This window comes from Penicillium verrucosum, assembly GCF_028828655.1.
Source record: "Penicillium verrucosum strain IBT 35672 chromosome Unknown utg000001l_segment0_segment0, whole genome shotgun sequence".
In the NCBI taxonomy this organism is placed as follows: Eukaryota; Fungi; Ascomycota; class Eurotiomycetes; order Eurotiales; family Aspergillaceae; genus Penicillium; species Penicillium verrucosum.
Window position 1 is genome coordinate 6,039,143 of NW_026643210.1, and position 22,167 is coordinate 6,061,309.

The 22,167-nt window shown below is 47.0% G+C and overlaps 7 protein-coding genes across 7 annotated transcripts; 4 read left to right on the forward strand and 3 right to left on the reverse strand.

Moving 5' to 3' along the window:
• Positions 1 to 707: 707 nt before the first annotated feature.
• Positions 708 to 1,460, forward strand: N7516_002242 (DUF846 domain-containing protein; the record flags this gene model as incomplete). The annotated part of the gene is made up of 4 exons (XM_057214962.1): positions 708 to 795; positions 857 to 902; positions 961 to 1,247; positions 1,312 to 1,460. The coding sequence occupies 4 exons, from the start codon at positions 708 to 710 to the stop codon at positions 1,458 to 1,460; spliced, it is 570 nt and encodes a 189-aa protein (XP_057076845.1).
• A 664-nt stretch (positions 1,461 to 2,124) lies between these two features.
• N7516_002243 (uncharacterized protein) lies at positions 2,125 to 4,328 on the forward strand (the record flags this gene model as incomplete). The annotated part of the gene is made up of 13 exons (XM_057214963.1): positions 2,125 to 2,174; positions 2,252 to 2,329; positions 2,395 to 2,478; positions 2,532 to 2,597; positions 2,653 to 2,914; positions 2,972 to 3,070; positions 3,135 to 3,342; positions 3,400 to 3,547; positions 3,600 to 3,676; positions 3,739 to 3,805; positions 3,866 to 3,942; positions 4,026 to 4,097; positions 4,156 to 4,328. 13 exons carry the CDS (start codon positions 2,125 to 2,127, stop codon positions 4,326 to 4,328), a joined length of 1,461 nt encoding a protein of 486 aa, XP_057076846.1.
• A 1,970-nt stretch (positions 4,329 to 6,298) lies between these two features.
• Positions 6,299 to 8,292, forward strand: N7516_002244 (sugar porter family MFS transporter; the record flags this gene model as incomplete). The annotated part of the gene is made up of 7 exons (XM_057214964.1): positions 6,299 to 6,372; positions 6,438 to 6,455; positions 6,517 to 6,623; positions 6,675 to 6,905; positions 6,956 to 7,719; positions 7,778 to 7,914; positions 7,971 to 8,292. The coding sequence occupies 7 exons, from the start codon at positions 6,299 to 6,301 to the stop codon at positions 8,290 to 8,292; spliced, it is 1,653 nt and encodes a 550-aa protein (XP_057076847.1).
• Positions 8,293 to 8,530: 238 nt separating this feature from the next.
• On the reverse strand, positions 8,531 to 9,582 carry N7516_002245 (uncharacterized protein; the record flags this gene model as incomplete). Its single annotated transcript, XM_057214965.1, has 2 exons — positions 8,531 to 8,912; positions 8,987 to 9,582. 2 exons carry the CDS (start codon positions 9,580 to 9,582, stop codon positions 8,531 to 8,533), a joined length of 978 nt encoding a protein of 325 aa, XP_057076848.1.
• A 1,155-nt stretch (positions 9,583 to 10,737) lies between these two features.
• Positions 10,738 to 11,508, reverse strand: N7516_002246 (uncharacterized protein; the record flags this gene model as incomplete). The annotated part of the gene is made up of 1 exon (XM_057214966.1): positions 10,738 to 11,508. One exon carries the CDS (start codon positions 11,506 to 11,508, stop codon positions 10,738 to 10,740), a length of 771 nt encoding a protein of 256 aa, XP_057076849.1.
• A 1,390-nt stretch (positions 11,509 to 12,898) lies between these two features.
• On the forward strand, positions 12,899 to 14,759 carry N7516_002247 (putative MFS transporter; the record flags this gene model as incomplete). The annotated part of the gene is made up of 4 exons (XM_057214967.1): positions 12,899 to 13,053; positions 13,106 to 13,417; positions 13,495 to 14,089; positions 14,178 to 14,759. The coding sequence occupies 4 exons, from the start codon at positions 12,899 to 12,901 to the stop codon at positions 14,757 to 14,759; spliced, it is 1,644 nt and encodes a 547-aa protein (XP_057076850.1).
• Positions 14,760 to 15,606: 847 nt separating this feature from the next.
• glnA (glutamate--ammonia ligase) lies at positions 15,607 to 17,131 on the reverse strand (the record flags this gene model as incomplete). The annotated part of the gene is made up of 5 exons (XM_057214968.1): positions 15,607 to 16,046; positions 16,106 to 16,610; positions 16,851 to 16,943; positions 17,030 to 17,068; positions 17,129 to 17,131. 5 exons carry the CDS (start codon positions 17,129 to 17,131, stop codon positions 15,607 to 15,609), a joined length of 1,080 nt encoding a protein of 359 aa, XP_057076851.1.
• Positions 17,132 to 22,167: the final 5,036 nt, after the last annotated feature.

The window sequence follows — 22,167 nt, forward strand, 5'->3', positions numbered from 1 at the left end:
TAAAATTCACCCCAGGTCAAACAAGTCTTATCTCACGGTCTGAGACTCTGAGTTTTAGCGAAATTGACAGGGGTTTTCTCTGAACAGTAAATAGTATCAGCCCAGGTACTACATTCCTGCCCTAATAAAAGCCCTTATGGAGATATGATCTACGGGAGCCACATGGTGCAATGCATATGGGTGCGCCTGAACGCGAGGAAGCTTGTCTCTTTTAGCGTGAGGTACTCGTTTATAGTCCTTCTGGATTAATTATACCGCCTTCTTAACTAGACATACCGCCCATTACTTAGTAGGTTTCATTGGTGGATAGTTAACCAGCAGAATCTGGGTCTTATCGGCTTAGCGCCACTTACGTTGGAAATGAATAACCGCACGTGTGGCTGATGGATATCCAGCATAGTCACGTGAGTGATTTTGAACATTGTATAGAAGTAGGGATTATGATCAGATCTTTTTATATAACCTATTTAATAATCCTGAAATGATAAGACTTTCCAGGATATGCTAAGTAGATGATGCAGCCGTTGCTAAGTCTCTTCCGCTGTAGCATTGTTATTCTGCCACAAGAAACCGCCTACACCCGTGTTTCGACCACATAGGGAGCATCATCAGTCAACAACTGACTTAACTTGGATCAAAGTGACCCAATCTGCCGACCGAGAGGTCCTTCACATTCAGATAACATCAAACTCTACACCTTGAAAACTATGGACCAAGGACAAGGTCAAGGCGACCTCAACTGGCGTCTCAGCGCGCACCCGATCACGCTACTTGTCTTCTTGGGCATTCGGATCGGTTTGTACTCCCTCACCCCGAGTAACAGCAGCAAGAATGATTTGACTAACTTGATGATTAGGTGCTCTACTGATGTATCTATTTGGTGTACTCTTCATCGATGACTTGTATGGACTTTGCACCGAACCACATGCTTGTCAACCCGCGACGCTAACGTCTACCTAGTATCCTCGTCTTCATTTTCACCCTTCTTCTCCTCTCCGCGGATTTCTACTACCTCAAAAACATTGCGGGACGCCGGCTGGTCGGCCTACGTTGGTGGAACGAGGTGGACACCTCAACCGGCGACTCCCAGTGGGTCTTCGAATCATCAGACCCCAACGTTCGCGCTGTGACAGCCACGGACAAGCGGTTCTTCTGGTTGAGCTTGTATGTCACACCAGCTCTGTGGGTTGGCCTTGCGATATTGGCTATTGTGAGACTTGTCGGTGTTATTTGGCTCAGTCTGATTGGTAAGTCACTCTCATAACCTTTACTTTGATATACGGTTGGCATTAGGTATTGACCTCGGTTTAGTTATTGCCCTCATTTTGACTATTACGAATACCATGGCCTTCTCTCGCTGTGATAAGTTTGGTCAGGCCTCCACATATGCCAACTCGGCCCTGGGCGGTGGCATTGTGAACAACATCGCTGGTGGCCTGCTGGGCAGGTTATTCCGGTAATGGTAGGCAGGTTAATGTCTGTCTTGCGGTTAGTGGCCCTATATCATCGGTCTTTTTGCATGTGCTTTGTATTTTTAGCAGCATATTTGACCAATTACCATTCAAATGCATGCAATTTCTTTTTAAAATATGTGGAGTCTCATCTGTAGCTCTAATGCAATTGAGCACCCCGTCTAGTGTAAGTTGCTTTAGAGATTGCGCGTTTGGCTGAGGCAGGTCGATCGCTCCTTCCTCGAACAGGCACTTTCCACCTGAACGTCACTTGCCCATTGTGTTCAAATGTTTTTGTTCGCTTTTTTTCCTCCACCCCTCTTCCTCTTCTTCCCTTTCTTCTTCCCTCAAACCTCAACCGTCAACAAACAGCCATCGCGTCTAACGCGCGTCGAAAACCACGTTGGTAAGTGTCGTTCTTGGTATCAAGCTTGCACTGTATCTCTCTCGATGATCGTAATCGTACGAGAGCGATCTACGTGAAAAGATCGCGTCTTCTCCTTAGTGATCTTGTCTCTTCTACCTGTCTTCTCTCACACCTCCCTGGCTCTTCCCCGCATTATTTTCTTATTTGTTCCGCTTCAGCCCTTCACCCTGGTGACGGGTTCTTCCACAATGACAAGACTGTTTGGCAGTATTTGACTAACAGGCATGTTTACCAAAGTGCACCAAAATGGAGCCCAATACCCATGGAGCCCGAAACGATGATTTCACCTGCGGACAGTGAGTTCTCCCCAAACATTCTAGCTTCCCCGGCTTGGGGAAATCCCCAAAGAACACCAGTCGCTCATAAACTCAAGATGCGGTGAACCTGGCCACATGACTCGCCAGTGCCCGAATGACTCGGTTCCTCTGGGACAGGGAGACAACAATGCAGGGTAAGTTGGTCCTGCACTTTCCATGTCATATTTTGCCAGCTCATCTAACCATTGTTGAAATATAGTGTTGCTCATGACAACTACGCCTACGACAATGGTGAATACGCCGGTGGCGGTGACCGCGCTTGCTACAACTGCGGCCAAGAAGGGTAAGTTGTTGACCTCTATGTGCTTGCTTCATTGTGTACTGATGACAATGCAGCCACAACAAGGCGGAATGCCCTGAGCCCCGCAAGATGGGCGCGTGCTTCAACTGCGGCGAAGAAGGGTGAGTCATTACCGGGAGTTTTGTGCTTTAATTTGCTAATTGACTCCAAAAACAGTCACTCCAAGTCCGAATGCCCTAAGCCCCGTGTGTTCAAGGGTACCTGCCGTATCTGCGAGAAGGAAGGTCACCCGGCTGTTGATTGTCCCGAGCGACCCCCTGATGTCTGCAAGAATTGCCAGGCTGAAGGCCACAGGACCATGGAATGCAAGGAGAACCGAAAGTTCGACCTCAACCGCGTTGCTGATATGCTTCCCCACGAGGGTTGGGCGGCAATGAAGAAGGCCAGCGATGAAAGGGATCTTGACGATTTCCGTGAGGTACCAGGAATCCATTGAAAGTTTCGAGCTTTGGCTGATCTAACTCCACATGTGCAGGCACTGAAGATTTACTCCAAGGCAGTTCCCCATGCCACTTGGGCTGATATCGAGAGAAAAATGCGCGAAGATAACTTCAACATCTACATCATTGCTATGGTAATAAACCATTGTCGTTTTGAAGTTTAAGGATGAATTACTGATGAATGAATCTTAACTACAGGAGGCTGAAGTTGACGATGTCATGAGCCTTATCGATCTTCAGGGAGTGCTTGATCGCGAGTTCGTGATTGGATTCTTTTTTAGCCCCAAGCCGTCGCGTGGTAACCTCCGAGACCGTTGGCCTGCGAATGCCGAGGAGAACCTCGAACGCATGAATAACGCTGGTGTTCTCTACGAGCGCAAGGTGCCTAAGTGTCTCAACTGTGGAGGTATGTGTTTACCTTTATTGCAGATTTCTCAGAATATTGCTAAACTATCCTGCTTAGAGTTGGGACATATCTCGCGCAGTTGCAAAGAGGAGCGCACGGAGAACGAGCGTGTGGAAATCAAGTGCTCAAACTGTGATGGGGTTGGACACCGCGTGCGCGATTGCACACAGCAGCGCAAGAACAAGCATGCTTGCCGTAACTGCGGGTATGTGACTGTGATGCAAACAACGAACTGGATAATGCTGACTTTCATGAAGATCTGAGGAGCATGTTGCTTCTGACTGCCCTGAGCCCCGATCTGCGGGCGATGTTGAATGCCGGAAGTGCAACGAAAGTATGCCAAGATCTTCTCCAAGATAATTCTTATATTTCATGATAAGCTAACATTTGTTTCAGCTGGCCATTTCGCCAAAGATTGCCCCAATGTTGCTGATCGCGGCCCTCGCACCTGTCGCAATTGTGGGTATGTCAAAATATCACAACCGGGGCCCTGCGATTGCCGCTTGTTCTAACATACGTACAGATCTGAAGACCACATCGCTCGCGATTGTGATCAGCCTCGCGATGTCTCTACTGTTACCTGCCGAAACTGCGAAAAGAGTAAGTGTGCTGCATGCCCTGAGGGTTGTCCTATTCTTTAGCCGTTATGTACTGTGGAACAGAACTGACAATGACTGCTTTAGCCGGACATTACTCTCGTGATTGTGACCAGCCGAAAGATTGGTCGAAGGTTCAGTGCAAGAACTGCGGAGAAAGTGAGTTGATCACATGCGCGTTCCTAATGCTGGAGCTAGTCTGCTAACAATTCTCTAGTGGGTCACACCGTTGTCCGTTGCCGCCAGCCGCGCAAGGATGAAGAGCCTCAGGACGAACCCGCTTTCTCTCCCGGCTCTCCCGCGCGTGAAGAACCTGATCTGCTGGGCCCAGAGGCTAACGAGGAACCGTTCGAATTCAAGCGCCATGATGACAATGACGACTTGTGGTAAACGCTACAATTCGATGCCGGACTGGGGCGACTGGGAAGCTCTAAGAGCAACCGCAATTTGACTTCCCTTTCTCCCCTTTTATGATGGACCCCATATGAAGACTTGTTGGGTGGTGACTGTTCTTGGGATACCTCACGGTGGCCCGCGGCGGACAAAAGCCCGATGTTTACATATGGGGTCCCTTGCTGCTCCTTAGTTGACTTTTTTTTCTTTTCCAATTTCTTGCGATGTGTTCGATGTTAGCCAATAGTTTTTCCCTAGGTGTTCACAATGATCGCTGACCGGCCGCAGGTCTGAATGGACCTGAGGACAGAGGGTCTGGGCAGGAGGCTCTTATCTGGGGGTATTCTCATCTGGCTGGCAAGTTCAATTTGAATGAAACATTCATTTAGTGCATCTTCCTGACTCGCTGTAGACTGTTGGTGTAAGATTCTATGAAAACGACCGCTAGGTTGCAGTTGTATTCCCGAACTAAGGGGATGGCGGCAGTCATTCAACCAAGAAGATAAAAACCTCCGCATTGTCGACCATTGGCCATTGATTACTGGTTGATCGTCACGATTGCTACTATATGTATACATATATGTAGTCGTAATAGTTAGTTAGCAGTTGCATGGTCAGGGGAGGTTGTCATGAGTTGGTATTTTACGATGCCATTACCTGGCTGATGTACATGTATTGGCCGAATCAGGAATTCCGGCACCCTATCTTCTCTTAGAAATATTGCATTGAATAATACATCGTTATTACCAATCTACTTAATGACATTTAAGGCGACGGCCTGTATAATTAGGTAGTATTGTATAAATACCAGGGTTGCAGTTTGATACGTAGATACGTAATAGGCATATCCGAATCGGGCATCCCGTACTCTCGGGAACCCCATGATTCGGCCTGTGCCGAGCAGACTTTTGTGTAAGAACAAGAACAAGTCAGGACAAGTAAGAACAGTAGTGTACTCTGTAAGGATGAAATAACACCGAGACTGTACTACGTAGGTAAGTATAAAAAAAACATAAAAAAAATCACCTACCTGTTTTAGATAGCGGACTTATCGATGATGTCATCTAGTCTGACTTCGGCCATACCAAGTTTCCGGGCCCTGATGCCGGTGCGGCTTATATGGAAAGTTCTTGAACCCCTTCCATGGCATCCCTGCCAAGTGTGCTTGGCACAACGAAAATATATACATATATATATATATAAACAAAAATCATGTAATGAGCGCAAGGTGCGTGGTCTAAGGTCCAAAATCAAGTTCACAAGATGTTGTACATAATAGTCTCTCTCAGCGAAGATCAGCGGAGAAAAATAAATGGGGAGTCCGGGGGAAACTGGAGAATCTCCAGGTTTTGGTCAAATACAATTACATACCTACCTAGGTACCTAGGTAGGTACCAGTCCAATTCAACAAAAAGTACCTTGAACCCACGTGAGATTCCGTAAACCATAAACCTTACAGCTGTCATACACACCATCTCGACGGAAACAGAATTAGAAATATACCCGTTGAGTGAATCTCGCTGCCATCTCGAATAATTACCGTACTGAGACAATACAGTCACCAATACCGGATGGATACCGCCCCTCGCATGGGCAACTGCACCTCTGAGACGCCGAGTTGCGTGGATCCCCGTGGAGGAATACCGTGGAATACCGATGATCACCCAAAGTCTTAGCCCGTGAAGACATACACCCCCGTTCCCTAATCAGGTCACGGTATAAATCACCAAATGCAACCTTACTATGACTTTTCATTGGCTTGTCAAAACATCATATTAGATGTGGATACCCTCCTTGTTGGTTTCTGAGGTTCATAAATCTGCACTTTCCCCAGGGCTTGTTGCGTTGAATCGTCTTTTCTCTGCTTAGCTGTAGTCTGTCCAATTCAAGTCCATTTCTTTGCTCCCGGCTAATAAGAATACTCGGACTATCTTTGTTTTTCTAACTTCTACACCACGTCCGCCGCCATGAAGCCATTCTTCGGCCTTCGGGGCACGGGCCTGAATATCATGATCGGTGTTATTGCTGGTCTTGATTTCTTGTATGTTGTTCTTTTTTTCAATTGTCCACTTTCGAAGTACGCAGCGCTAACGCCAAATTACACAGGCTATTCGGTTATGACCAGTATGTTATCGAAAGCTATACATGAAAACTCCAGTGAACTTCTTTTACTAACACTCAACAGAGGTGTGATGGGAGGTCTATTGACCTTACACTCATTTGTTACGGTCTTCCCCGATATCGACACCACTAAATCGAGTTCATCAACCAGTAGCAAGGCGACTACACAGGGTATGTAACTCAATGGCAATATTTCTTTCCATTCATATACTAATTTATCAGGAATCACCATCGCTTCCTACAACTTGGGCTGTTTCTTCGGCGCAATCTTCTGCATCTGGATTGGAAACTACCTCGGTCGCCGTAAGACAATTTTCACCGGCTCTATCATCATGGTGATCGGGGCTACGCTGCAAGCCAGTGCTTACTCCCTGCCGCATCTCATTGTCGGCCGCATTATCACCGGTATCGGCAACGGCATGAACACCTCTACCGTCCCTACATGGCAATCTGGTAAGTATTTGGCTCTATCGGAGAGGAGAATGGATGCTAATATTACTTAGAATGCTCCAAATCCCACCACCGTGGAAAACTAGTCATGTTCGAGGGTTCATTGATTGCTGCTGGAATCACGATCAGTTACTGGCTTGATCTTGGATTCTCCTTCCTTGACCCTAGCTCCGTTTCGTGGCGTTTCCCAATTGCCTTCCAAAACGTCTTCGCCCTGATCATCTTAATATTCGTGCTGCCGCTGCCCGAATCACCTCGCTGGCTGATCCTCAAGGGCCGCGAACAGGAAGCGTTGGATGTTCTCGCCGCGATCCTAGACTTAGATGAAAATGATCCCTACGTCCACTCGGAATTTTCTGCTATCAAGGATGCAGTCCTGGCAGCCTCGAGTGTCAGCTTCCGTGACTTGCTTACTATGGATGAAAATCGCCACTTCCACCGTGTGGTACTCGCCTACGTCAACCAGATGTTCCAGCAGATCTCTGGTATCAATCTGATTACCTACTATGCTGCCTTTATTTATGAGAACTCTCTTGGTATGGATGGCCTGACGTCGCGCATCCTAGCCGCGTGCAATGGCACGGAATATTTCTTGGCATCTCTGATTCCCATTTTCGTTATTGAGAAGGTGGGCCGACGAGTTCTGATGTTGGTCGGTGCCGCTGGTATGTCGATTTCAATGGCCGTTTTGGCCATCACCACTAGCTTTGAGGGCGAGACAAAGCCCGGAATTGCCGCTGCTGTGTTCTTGTTTGTCTTCAACACATTCTTCGCCTTTGGCTGGCTGGGAATGACCTGGCTGTATCCCGCTGAGATTGTAAGGATTTTATCTCATTTATTCTTTTGTGCCGAGACACCCACTAATAGTTCGATAGGTGCCCCTACGAATCCGTGCTCCCGCCAACGCACTCGCAACTTCGGGCAACTGGATCTTCAACTTTATGGTTGTCATGGTCACGCCCGTTGCGTTCGACTCAATCAAATATAAGACATATATCATCTTTGCTGTCATGTGGGTACATTCTGCGCGAAACGTGTTTGGTGCACGACTAACTCTATTCCAAATAGCAACGCATTCATCTTCCCCGTTGTCTACTTCTTCTACCCCGAAACTGCCTATCGGTCCCTGGAGGAGATGGACACAATCTTCTACAAGACATCCAGCATCTTCAATGTCGTTTCGGTCGCCCGCAACGAGCCCCACCGCTACGGTAAGAAGGGAGAGCTTCTTATCAACTACGAGGAGACCGATGAGCACCTGCGTCGCGCTAGCTATAATTCAGAGAAGAAGATCAAGCTGGCTAATGTGATGAGCGATATGGAGGCTGGAAAGGGCACCCATGTTGAGGACCGCAAGGATAGCTCGACTAACAGTAGTCAGGCCCTTTGAGAAGGTGGATTCTTATTTTACAGTACTCAAGCCCTTTGAGAAAGCATATTCTTATTTTATTCTAACTAAATATTTTTGTTACATTTTGCTACAAGTCAATCAATGATTTACGATTCATACATCTGGAATACTAGATAGGCATTTCATAAAATTATAGCATAGTTACAGTCATTATAGAAACATCATGTATGTCAAATATATCAACGACAAAATCCAGTCATAAATGATCCCTAGCCGTTCACAGCCCAAAGGCCAATCCACCAACCGCAGCAACCAAGACAGCAGCCAGGATGCCAGTCCCACTGACGCTCACACTTTCCGCGGAACTTGCCCCGATAACCGGACCAGCTGCAACGGTGTCATCTGTCGAATCAGACGCGGTGGCAGACGGAGCAGCAGCACCAGTCGCCAAGGTAACAGGCGCCGTCGAGCTTTTAAGAGAAGTTGCCGAGTAAGGAGTCGAGAACGAGTAACGCGACGATCTCCTACTAAGCGACGATGTCGCCTCCGCCCTGTTTGTCGCATAAACAGACCAGACAGTGCGAGTACTGGTAGTTGTCGAAGTAACCGTCTGAACCGTGTAAGGCGCATAAGAAGTCCAGTAATAGAACCAATAAGTCCTATGAAACAGTCAGCTCAGCGAACCACCCCTTCCTTCCAGCGAGACCAAGAAAGAAAGAACAAACAAACATACCAGTAGACAGTAGTATAATAATAATCCCAATCAACCTCCAAATAAGTCGTGGTAGCCCGGGTAGTCTCAACCTCGGTCTCCGTCACCGTGGACGTAACATCCAAACCCGTAAGCGTACCTCCAGACCCAACACCATCATATTCCCCAATACAACCCGTCAACGGACAACAAACCTTCTCCCCATCATAGACACGACACTTCTTCCCAGCCCGACAATAGTACCCACCAGAACAGCATTCCCCACCTAACGGCGCGCACCCCGTCGTCCCGGCACAGCACTTGAATCCAACGGCACACGTACCACCGCCCGTGCAGCACATCTCGCCCATATCGGCGCAGTACCCGTTCCCGCAGCATTTCCCGCTGGACGGACAGCAGCGGTTGGTGTTGTAGGCGCATTCGCTGTAGCCGATGCTGCATTCCAATGCGCGGGCGTTTAGGCTTGGGTTCTCGCTGAAGAGGGAGGATGCATCGTCTGTGTTGAGGGAGATGTTTGATAGGAGTTGGGGTTCGTTTTTGTTGGTTGTTGTGCTTGTTGCTAGGTTGGTGAGGAGGAGGGATAGGGATAGGGTTGTGAAGGAGGGAATTAGGAGCATTTTGCAGAAGTGATGGAGGTATAGAAGAAGCTTGATAACTTGATAGCTTGTGAGATTTTATGACGCCCCGCTTGTGCTCTGCGCTGGAAAATGTCGGAGTAGGATTTGGGGCGGAACTGTGATTTTAAGTCGCTGTCCCCTCGACACTTCCTATATCGACGCGGCTGGTAGAATGTAAATAATGTCTTTAGTGAGGCTGTTTAAGGTTATTGTTCGTATTCGCGGGGGTGTGTTCCTCGGTAAATACGAGATGGTGCCGCTTGGCGCCGGGCTCGAGCCGCTTTTTGTTATTGATTTACGAGTTTCTCGCTGGATGGGACCAAGAAGAGGAGTTTGGGAATTGCGCTAGGTATATAGGCTTGGTGCTAGGCTTATTTCTTGCTAGTAATGTTGGTGTTCAGGGTCTGGAGATGATCTTGGCTTTAGGGCTTAGCGATCCTCGTGATAGCGTTCTACTACATTTGGTTAGAGTCGGAGGCTCCCCTGGTGTTTCTTTGTCGAGATGAGGATCCAATCTTGTTGGGCAACAAATTGAACTTGTTCAGTTTTGTGCCCTCGTAGAGTTCAAGCTCTATTGTTGGAGAGGGTCAACGTTGTGAGAAGCACTGGGGAAAACACACAATAACGTTATCCTCTCCTTTTATACCCTTTGAGGTATATAGTACTACTACCTTGGCTGCCATTGAGCACACGCATTTGTCTAGTTTGAATTCGTTTGGACACTTCCTTATATTATTTTCGACGCTGGATACATGGCAAGGCATAAAACATTGAAATAAAGTGGCATTAAAATAAACGATGAAGCTCCGTAGTAAAGTAATTTATGCCTAGGCCATCTTGTACCTTTCAGTGGGGTCTCTGATGTTTCGATCTTGGCTTTAATTTGTATTTTTCTTTTCTCTCTCTCTTTGGCTCCTGAGTTGGATGGAGTCCCCAGTGAAGCCATGGTAGGGGTATTGTGGACTATCTCGCGTATCTCAAGGAACTCAAGCATAACCTTCTTTCCCAAATCGTCCTTGACAAGTAGCTCCTGCCGTTAACCGCCTTTCTCCTTCTTTTCTTGTGCATATCATGTTCCTTGGCAGTGCTGCCACTCTCTTAGCTAGAGCCTTACCTAGTTCCAGAACCTGAATATCCTGGTTTCGGCGCATGGCGCTAGCCACGAAGATACATTTGCAAGTCATAGTACTCAGTAAGCGACGTAGCCCGGTCGCATTTTTTCGGCCTCGCTGACCTGGAGCGAAATATACGCATCATGAACTCGTGGTGCATTCGATGCATCATTATGAGCTTGAAATTATTTCTGTCGAGTAATAAACCGCCATACGAATTTTTCCAGCTTTTCTCGATTTTTTGGCCAGTGAACGGACGCCTGAAGCTTTCATCGAAGATCACATCAATTCTAGTATCGTCCCCGAGAATCTTCTCGACGCTGCTTCTGTCCGGGGAATTGCGCGGAACCCTCAAATACTCGTCATACTTTTTGCCGGCTCTGGTGGTTCTACTACCACTCCTGACTTGACTCGGATCCCGGTTAGGATGTTTGGCTGGGGTGGGCTCGTCTTCTTTCTTTGGAGTTTGCTCGGTGAAGCTCGCCCCCGGAACTTCATGGGGCTCATTGTCTTCTGGCTTGTTGGTATTTTCTGGCTTGTTGGTATTTTCTGGCTTGTTGGTATTCTCTGGCTTGTCTGTATTCTCTGGCTTGTTGACATCTTCTGACTCGTTGCTACGCCGAATCGGGACCTCTTCACGGGTGCTGCTTTCAGGGTGGGCCGGCGAAATGCCGAAACGCATGCCAGCTCGGAGATTGGCCAAGAACTTTTTGAGCCTTTTGATTCTTTGACGCCAGTTGCCGCGAATATGACGGACGGAGAAACGCTTCTTTTGTTGGGGGTCGGCCCCGGATGCCGCGATGTTTGAAGACATTGTGAGTGGATAAAGGATGTGGGTTGTTTTAGGCGAAGATCCACCGATGACTGGATTATCACAGTAAAAGAGTTCAATGCAGCAATGTAAATGGTGTCGGGCACCGGGGGGTGACTGTGGATGGACGTGTCAATGTAGTGGGTGTGAGAATTCTAGGTAAAGGAGATAAAAGTTTGGGAAATGATCAAACCTCTGAGCTTTATATTTCCAGGCACACTTTTGCAGAAGAAAGCCTATTGGATTTCACGTGGAGGACGAGAGGAAATGTGAAAGAAAGGAACTACCCAACTGGCGAGTTGTAGGAAAATACACGATGTACATATATATACTTGCTTTCTGCTTTCAAATTCTAGATATGCCACTCTTATCCTCAGGCATCAAGTTCTGTAGACAACAACATACATAGTAACCATCATTATAGACAGAACCGCACTCTATATCTTACGTATATTGACCTTGCATTTCCAATTCCAATTTATTTTCAATAGCTTCTCAAGCTTTCACCTTTCGACCTGTGCCCGAGCCCTACTATTACCCGATTCGGATATGTGATAGACCACGTGATAATCCCGAGACCGGCGATCGAGATGGCAATGATAATTAATGATAATGAGAACACATAAGATCTCTAGACTAACTAGTTATTTAGCTTAACTTGAATTATTAACAATAGCAAGGAGTCCAAGAGTAGTTTTGAGTCATTGCTTGGCATATTATTTTTGACTGTTGGATATGACCTAATTGTATGTCTATAGCATTCTAGCAGCCAGCAGATGACAGCTAATAGCTGATAACTTTCTAAAACATCCGATCTGAAGTGAAAATATCCAAATATAACAAATAGAAACAAATAGGAGGTAAGGATAGCCTCGGGGAAACAAAGATTTAAGGTTATCCTCGGTGAAGAGCTGGGGCCAAAACACCGAAAGATTTTCCCTCAACCTCAACCTTCAATCTTAATCTCAACCTCAACAGCCATTCCATTCATTCTCGGATGTTGGAGCTTATGAGTCACGCGATTCCGTGCAGACCATAGGCCTTTCCTTATATATATTGGATAAGCCTTCCTTATATATATCGAAGGTCAAGTGCTTTTTTTCTCCGCCAAGATCCACACCCCTCTCTTTATCAGATCTCAAACCGGAATCTTCCTTTTTCTTTCGGAGCTTCATATCAAGGTATGTATTCGTCTCTCTAACCTCGGTAAAGGATTATTCTTTTCCGAAGGAAATTGGGATATACGAAATGACCTCAATTTCACTAACTTATAATTCACAGATCTCAGCACTGCTTCAGCCAGCGCTTTAGTACAGTCAATTGACTGTTTGCCCGCAAAGAGGCCAAATAAAAAAGTTTATACACTTATAATAATTAATAATAAAGTGACAACATGTCCACCGAACATCAACATGCCTCTGTCGGCGTTGACAAACAACCTGTCGTCGAGGATATCTCCGAGCGGCCAGAAGCAGCTCAAAGCCAGACATCCTCAGACGACAGCGAGTCCTTGGACCACAGCGTGGCCAACATCGAACGAATCTACAGGTGAATCGTACCTTCGAAAGCCAATTCAATATCAGAACCTAACATCCACTAGAAAACTGGACCGTCGCATTATCTCCGCGTTCTGGGTCCTCTACTTCCTCTGTTCAGCCATTCGCTCAAATGTAGGCCTGGCACAGACAATGAACACAGACTCGGGCCATGACCTCGCAAGCGTGCTCAACCTAACCCGACACGAGATCTCAACCGGTCTCGCCCTGTTCTACGTCTGCTACGTGATCTTCGATCTCCCCTCAAACCTAATCATGACCCGTCTAAGCCCCCACGTCTGGATGAGCCGCATCGTGATCAGCGTAGGCCTAATCGGAAGCTGTCTCGCCGCAATGAAAGCAGCATGGAGCTTCTAGTACGTTCAACCCCCCATCCCCTCTCGAAACTCCCCATTCACTATCCCATATCACACCAATACCTAACAAAGTCCAGCCTCCTCCGTCTCCTCCTCGGTATCGTCACAGCAGGAATGTGGCCAGGCATGACATACTACCTAACCCTATTCTACCCGCCGTCACGCATCGGCAAACGAATCGGGCAATACTTCACAGCCTCCCAAGTCTCCGCCGCAGTGGTTGGCCTCGTCTCCGCCGGCTTCCAAAAAATGGACGGCGCCCAAGGCCTCGTCGGCTTCCAATGGATGTTCCTCGTCTACGGCGTCATCACCGTCGCCTTGGGCTTCGCCCTGCTATGGTGGTTACCAGACAGACCCACGCCGCCCGGCGAACCAGCCCCGAAACGCTCCTTGATCATGCGCTGGGTACCGACCACCGCACCCGCGCTGAAGGGCGCCGATGCCGTCGTGCATTACCATGATCTGAAGCGTGTGTATCACTCGTCCGCGTGGACGATGCGGGATCTGCTGGCGGTGTTCTTGGATTGGAGACTTTACCCGCTGTTGGTTATGTACTTTGGTGTTGTGGGAGTTGGTATCGGCGTGCAGTTATATGCGAACGTGATTATCAAGGCCATTGACCCGACTTTGAGTGATATTTCCTTGAGTCTGTTGACGGCTCCTATTTGGATTGTAAGTTTTTTTTTTTTTCCTTTTCTTTTTCCTTTTTTTTCTTCATCCATCCATCCATTCGCTAACATCGCACTTCCCCTTCCTACAGATGGATCTCATTGCCATCCTCCTCGTAACCCCACTCTCAGACCGCTTCCACCGCCACCGCGCAATCTTCTTCTCAATCCCCGTCCTCCTCCAAATCCTCGGCCTCCTCCTAACCAGCTACGCAGGCACAGACGCAAACCCCTGGCCACGGTACGGCGGACTACTAATCGTCGGATTCGGACTTGGCCCCACAGTCCCGATAACAATGACCTGGACGACGGAGATATTCCAGCCTCGACACGGCGAGGTCGGCGTAGCTGCCGCGTCGGCTGTTGTCTCCGGTCTCGGGAACTTGGGCAGTATCCTTACGACGTATGCGCTGTATTCTGGTTGGAAGAGTGACTACGAGGCGCCTGGCCGTGAGAAGTATAGAAAGAGTAACCTTGTCATGATTGGTATTCTGGTGGCGAGTATTCTTTCTGCGGCGTTGATGGAGGTTATGTTGCGGTTTGTTGATGGGAGGTATCGTGGTGATGATGATGCTGATGTTGCGGTTGATGGGGCTGCGAGGCGGGAGGTGCGTCAGCGGGGTTTGCATGGCCTTGGGGCTGGTGTTACGCGGTGGTTGAAGCTGGGAAGGTGATTGATAGGTAGACTTGTGTTGTCTGTGTCTATGTGTTGGGGGGTGTGACCGTGGTGGAACGGTAAAAGTTCTCATTTTGCTGCTTTGTTGATTGATGTGTGGGACTTCTATAGAGCGATAGAAGCATAGAAAGGAATGAATACGATCTAATTTTGGACATAGATGGCTTTTGGAGAATATGCTTCGTAAGGCAAAACTAGTCAAATAAATGAACTGAAGTATTCTAGATGAGACTGTCATACAGTCCATGCTCTATAAAAGGAAGACTTCCATTGGATATCAGAATGTGATACTAGATTGAGTTCAAGATCCTTCCATGTGGCTCGAAAATGAGACACCCGAGACCAATGGGACTAACGTAGAAAAAGTACAAGAGCTCAACTGCCAAATAGTGCTGATGTTGACTCAGAACACAAAAACTACTCCAAGAAGGTGAGGGTCAGTGCAAATGTTGAACTTGGTATTAATTGTCGATTCTCCAGAGGAACGATATCAGTATGATATCTCTCGATAAACGATGGTGTGATTTTCCCATCTTTGAATATTCTATGCTATTGTACGTGTCACATTACCCTGTGAAGGGCAGTCGAGAGAAACAGAAAAAGAAAAAAAAATAAGTGCGGCTGGTGCAACGAGGGAGGGCCAGCAGTAACGCAATAGGCGGACACTGGAACCGGGAGAAAGAAAAAAGGATAGAACACGAGAAGAAAGACAGGAAGAGGAAGAGGAAAAAAGACAGATCACAGAACATCTATGGGGCTCCCTCACGCAGTCAGGCCGCTCTGGTCCGACTCCCAGGTTGACGCCGAGGGTATCGGAGCGCTAAGACCAAATGATTCCTATGCATTTAGAGACCACCACACATAGTCTCAACGATGATACCAGTGATCTGGTAGGGATCAGCGTTCGAGGCGGGGCGACGATCCTCAAAGTAACCCTTGCCGTCCTTAGCGCACTGGCGGGGGATACGAATGGAGCCACCACGGTCGGCAACACCGTAAGAGAACTTATCGATGTTACCGGTCTCGTGGCGACCGGTGAGACGCTCCTCGTTGCCCTCACCGTAGACGGCGATGTGCTCAACGTGGCGGGCCTCGAACTTCTTCATGGCGGCCTCGATAACCTTCATACCACCCTCGGCACGAGTACCGTTGGTAGAAACGTTGGAGTGAAGACCGGCACCGTTCCACTCACCCTTGATGGGCTTGGGCTCGAAGGAGATACGGACGCCGAACTCCTCAGCGACACGGTGGAGAAGGAAACGGGACATCCAGAGGTGATCACCCACTGAAAGAACAAAAGTTAGTCTCAAAGATATTTCATTGTCAGGGATTTGACAAACTTACTGTCGATACCCGGGCAGGGGCCAACCTGGTACTCCCACTGGGAAGGCATGACCTCAGCGTTGATACCGGAGATGTTGATACCGGCGTACAAGCAGGCACGGTAGTGAGCCTCGACAATATCACGGCAGTAGACCTTGCCGGTACCGACACCGCAGTAGTAGGGACCCTGGGCACCGGGGAAACCGCCACGGGGCCAGCCGTAAGGCCAGCCATCAGTGCCAAGGAGAGTGTACTCCTGCTCCAGACCGAACCAGAAGCCCTCGTCGGCGTTGGTCTCCATCAGACGGTTGGCTTCATGACGGTAGTTGAACTTGTTGGGGCTTCCATCGGCATCCCAGGTCTCGCAGAGGACAAGGATGTTGTCACCTTGGCGGAAGGGGTCGGGGTAGTAAGCGACGGGTCGAAGGTAGACATCGGAGTTGTCACCGGGGGCCTGGCTGGTGGAGGAACCATCGAAGTTCCATTCGGGAAGTTCATCAACACTCGTGACGGGCTTGAACAGAGTCTATGAAACGATTCCAGTTAGTGGAGGTGTTCTGAAGGCGCTATCTCACGTGACGTCGGGTGGCTGCGTTGGTTGCTAAATCCAGAATCCCCGTGCACAGGGCTTATCAAGGGCCCGGGAGAAGATTCCAGATAAGAACATACAGCAACCACGGCCCCACAAGTCCACAAGTCCACCAGTCCACAAGTGTTGTAGACCAGGAGATAAGAACCTGGAGAATGGAGAACAGATGAGTCATACCTTTGTCTTGGAGCGAGTGCCACCGTTGGAGTCAATCCAAACGTATTCAGCCTGAATGCGGCCACGCTGGTCGAGGTTCATGTATTTCATGAGCTGTTTCCCCATGTCAAGTCAGTAAATGTCATTCCTCTCTGGCTCGAAGGCCATTGTGGAAATCCAAAATCAAGAATCAAACGCACATTCCCCGTGTTGGAGACGACAGTTGCAGATTCGGACGCCTGTAGAGAAGAAGAAGAGGTTAGACTCGGTTCAACAGAGTATGAAGAGATCACTCGTACCATAATGAATATGGGGTATATGTAAATGGGTTTAAAACGGGTTTTCAAGCAATCAAGCAACTTTTGATTTAAGAGTCCCGAAGGAAGGAAAACACGAAAGGGACCTCAAGAAAAAAGCAAAATTGAATATGGATGAGAAAATCCAAAGGAGGAGAGAGTGAGTTTTAAAGATGTGGAGGGGCAAGGGAGGGATGATAACCTTTAAAAAAAAAAAAAAAAGAATTTAAATTTAGTCACTGACTTTCCTTTTTTGGGAATTTTCTTTTTTTAATTTTTTTAATTTCTTGGCAAAATCAGGAAGGCGCGGCTCAGCCACTCCCTAATTAGGTTAAGCGTTGTATTGTGACTGTAATGCTCTGGCCCGATACGGGGTACCGATAAGTACCTCATACATTTTGATCGCATAGTCGGCAGTCCTTCTCCTGAAACCGGTTGTCGTTGGGGAAACAGAAAAAGAAAAGGCCTCACTCTATTTTAGTACATTTCAATATAACATTTTTAATGCCTCAACATCAAAATAGAACATTCACTACTCTCATATGTCAAAAGATCCCCTTTTTTTATATTTTTTTTCTTCCCTTCTACAGCCGAGGGGAACGCAGTAGCCTGTGAAAGTTGAAGTTTCAACTTTTTACCGAATTCAACGCCACTCGTTAACTTCCGTGTCATCATCTTCGCATCATTTAGAAACAACCCTTCGCCGGTCCTCGCCGAGGGACCTACTATTGTACCAGTTTGATTCTGTTATATGTGAATCTAGATGCGACTACTCCGTATCACTCTATTCTAGTTATCTATTTACTCCGTACTTCCCCTACGATGTAGCTCTTCTCCAGATTTTCACCTCCGCATCTTCGAGATGTCGACCAAACCGCTCCCCTTACCCGAACCAGTCAAGTCTCCGTGTGTGTGCTGACTGGCGATAGCCCTAACCAGCGCCCAATCAGCGATCAGACCCTGTAATGAAACTCTGGAATATAATAACCCGAGCAATCCATATTCTCCCGTTGGACCGATTAAGATATGTAGAATAGGCACGGGTTACAGGGGGATGTTAATATGTAGAGCTGAATATAGCGCATGGCCTTTACTAGATCTGGTGTTCTTATCCGGCCTTCTCTCCGAAATAGAACACCACATCTTATCAGGGTCTATTCATCCCCCTGAGATACACATCTTCCCAGCCTCAAAAATGCAAATGCTAAACAGATAGTGGTACAGAGTACGGTGTACATTGGTCACGGATCTTACCAACTGCGCCAGGACCCCCGGGCCGAGCGCATATCAGGTGCAAATCCCGCAAGTGCATAGGGGGGGGGAGTGTATTCAAGACGAAAAAGCAAGGTGAATTCTAGGTGAACCCTTTCAGCCTGCTAAATAGTAATATAAATAAAATCTTTCAATTTCAATCACCGCGCGTCGCGAGAATAGCTATCGAAAACTGTACGGAGTAACAATGCGAACGGCTAAGTACTCCGCGGTTCCTAAGAATCCTCGGAGCTATCACCAAATGATAATAACGCAATTCGTTATCGCATGGCATGTTAGATGGCTAGAACGTCGTTGTTTTGCTAAGCAGTCCGTACTCCGTACCTATACCTTTTATACGCGTCGTTATCATTTGAATATCTTGATCTTGTTCCTGCAGATGAACAAGTACCCACAGAGTAGACTCCGTACATACGCTACTTGAATCACGCGAGTCGGACCGGTACAGAGTACATCCACTATACCTCTGTAATACAAGATCCGCACAAAACTCCATTTACTGGAGAAGCCAGCCACGCCACGACTGGGATATCAAGTCATAGCCAGGCCAGTGGGGTGGACCGTGGCAAAACGTTCTCGAAACCCCCGTCGATTCATCAATCAGCCCAATCAGACCCACTCTGCTGGGACCGCCCCGACACCGGCCATGGATAAGAGAATCAAGGCAGTATTACAGGTCGACAGCACATTTCGGTTATTCATATATGTGATTTCAATTATGTACTGTAAGAGTCACAAGTCCGTGGGTGATTTTTTAGATATGTTTTCTTAGGTAAGAGAACACTAGGGAACCGGAAGTTCAAATATTCATTCTTATATGGGTGCACAAAGAGAATGCATCTCGGGAGATTTAGGTCAGGGATTCTTCAAGGAATAATAAAGTGGCGACGAGATCTCCTTCCCCCGTATTTTCTCCGGCAAATGGAAGACTGGCAAATGTCGGGAGTTTGAGGAATCTAAGGTGACTGAGTGGCTAAGGGTCTCCGATCTTCAGCCCTGTGCTCCTTATTTCTCCAGGTTTTGGTTTTGGTATAGTTTTAGTGCAATACCAAACCCATCTAACTCAAGAGTCATCTAGCTTAGAGTCATATTTAAATCTGACGAGTTTGCCTTCAACTTCTGGTATATTAATAGAAATCCATGGGGGATACTGAGACATCTAGATTCGGGCTTAGTCACCGGCCAAGTCCGGGGGGCTGTGCGTGGTACTGTATACTCTCTAACATACATAGGTTACATATTTAGTGAGAATAAAATGTAGGTCTCATCTATGATAGAATGTAAAGAAAGTCCATATAATTTGCCTCTAATTTGCCTCTAATTTACATACAATATGAGAGAAATAATATGAAAATACCAAACTTGGAAATGTCGAATATCAAAACCCCCATAGATCGACATTTTCCCCTTTCTTATCGCACCCTTCTCATTGGCTCATAGCGACAGTGACAAACCACGCTGACTAGAATATCGCACATTCAACTGATATTCACGTAATTACTTTCTTCTTATTTGCTGGATCGAATTAAATCAGCTCAGATGTTCCATATCTTACCTGGAATAGCCGAGTTTCTTATCCAACAGACATATTTTGAGCGTTTTATAGAAAAAAGAATATGTTGAAAATGCCTCATCGGAATGTTCGAAAGCGGAACAAAGGGTGAATATGACACATGGATACTCCATAGATCAGTTGGATCTTCAGCAAAATACTGTTTCCGATATTGATCACCAGCCAAGATTTTATATACTAGCATCGGGACTTACCTAGGTACTACCTAGCCTATAACCACATTTAGTTATCTAGATCCGATCCGCATATGAACAAAATGAGAATACACAAATGCTGTACTCCGTATAATACAAACAGAAAAGCTGCTTGATCGCCAAGAAGTAGTAGTCACGGACTATGACATAGCAGCTTCATATAACTACATAGTGGGCCACAGTAAGATCTTCAAAAGCACACGCAAATAGTCGGCGCTAAAACCTCACTTTTGGACGTAGATTTGACCGAAGTTCGAATAATGCCTCATAAGCCAATAAATGGCTCTGGCATGATATCCCTTGCACCTGGCAGATCCATTAACGGGTCAACTGAGATCTAATGCCTCATGCATTATACTGAGAATACGAAGACAGCCAACGCGTCTACTCCATACAACATTGTATAACGTGATCGGCACAGGCTCTTATTATTGACGCCCAACTCTATTAAAATACAGATACAACGGGCCCTGATCCATCTAGGTACATCTAGGTACCCCCGTACTCACTCACATCATCCAGTCAACGTTAGTCTAGTGTAACCTGCCCTACTTCCAGCCCGATCTATATGTTCATATTTCAAGTAACAGCCGAAGTCCCGAAGTATGAAGCCATTAAAAACTTGAAAGTGACGCACAATGGCCCCGGTCCATGAACCCCGCATCATATTTAAGGCCTAGACTTATCTGATCGACTTTGAAACAGACTGCCTTAGGTATACCTACATGCATAGGTACCTAGATGTGTCCATGTGAGAGAACTGCGTTATTTTTGAAAGATCCTTTCGATGTATGTTGTGGGGATAGGAAGAAGAAGTATTCTACGTTAAAACATAAAAGTTTGAAGTAGGTAGCAGTCTAGCAGATATGTATGTTGTAGTTCACATATAATAAGCCTAACAACTCTAACGCCATGTTTGTGTTTATGTCAAAGAAAATGCACTGCAGCTGGTAAATATCAAACAACATCTGGGTGCTATGCTGGCGTTTGCTATCTGCCTAAGTATAAAGACTTTTCCTTCCACACATATTCTCCTCTTTTCAGACATATTTTCCTAGCTACCTTGAACATCATTATCTTCAATAGCCACTACTCCCCAAAATCTTCATATATATGTATATATTTATCACCCATACGCCTGAGCAGCGCTATTTCCATCTAGAGGACAAAATGGCGGGTAGTTAAGTAGGCATATGATGCGACACAACAATGTCCACTTTGACGCAGCATGGAACCACAGTATCATTCCCGGGATTTTGTTGATACGGAGTTAACCTAGGCTCATCGTCTTGCCACCTGATTGTCGCTAGCCAGCCCAAGGCCACGGAAGCCAGCGATTGCACCTCCCCGTGGTCTCCTGCGAGTATATGATATCCAAATAGGAGATGTGTTCCTGGCTTCACTGGATGCTTCGAACAGTGGATACATTAGAATCATGGAAACCGATACCTGTTCCAATCATCCCATCGTATACAGAACATAGCTGTTCGAATTCGTGGTTCGGTGGTAAAGGAGGGCGACGTTGTAAGTGCCTCTAAGATATGAACATCTCGGTATACCTTGCTAACACGGCCAGCTTTCTCTGTGTGCCGCCCAGCAGGCAATTTCTGCACTGCCTAGAAAAGATCCTGCGAGTCACGCTGGGTAAATCGAAGAGAGCATCAAGAAGCTCTTCCCGGAAACTCCAACGCACAGCGTACATGGTGATTCCAGTAGTGGCGAGCTTGAGGCTCCCTCCATCCCGGTGATTTCGCCTACCAATCTAGAAAGTACAAATCTAGAGAACCTGGGTGATCTTGTGGAAACTCCAAATTGGTTCAGAAATCAATGATATTGATGAATGTATATATCACCAGTCACGTTGTATGATCCAGTACTTCCTTAAGCTTATCTAGAATTTAGATATTCAGGTCTCAATTGAGAAGAAACCGGTGACAGAGTAGCCAACCAGTAGCCCATACATTATGAGTCGTGTGGTAGAAGAGTCCTGGAGCAGCTTGGAT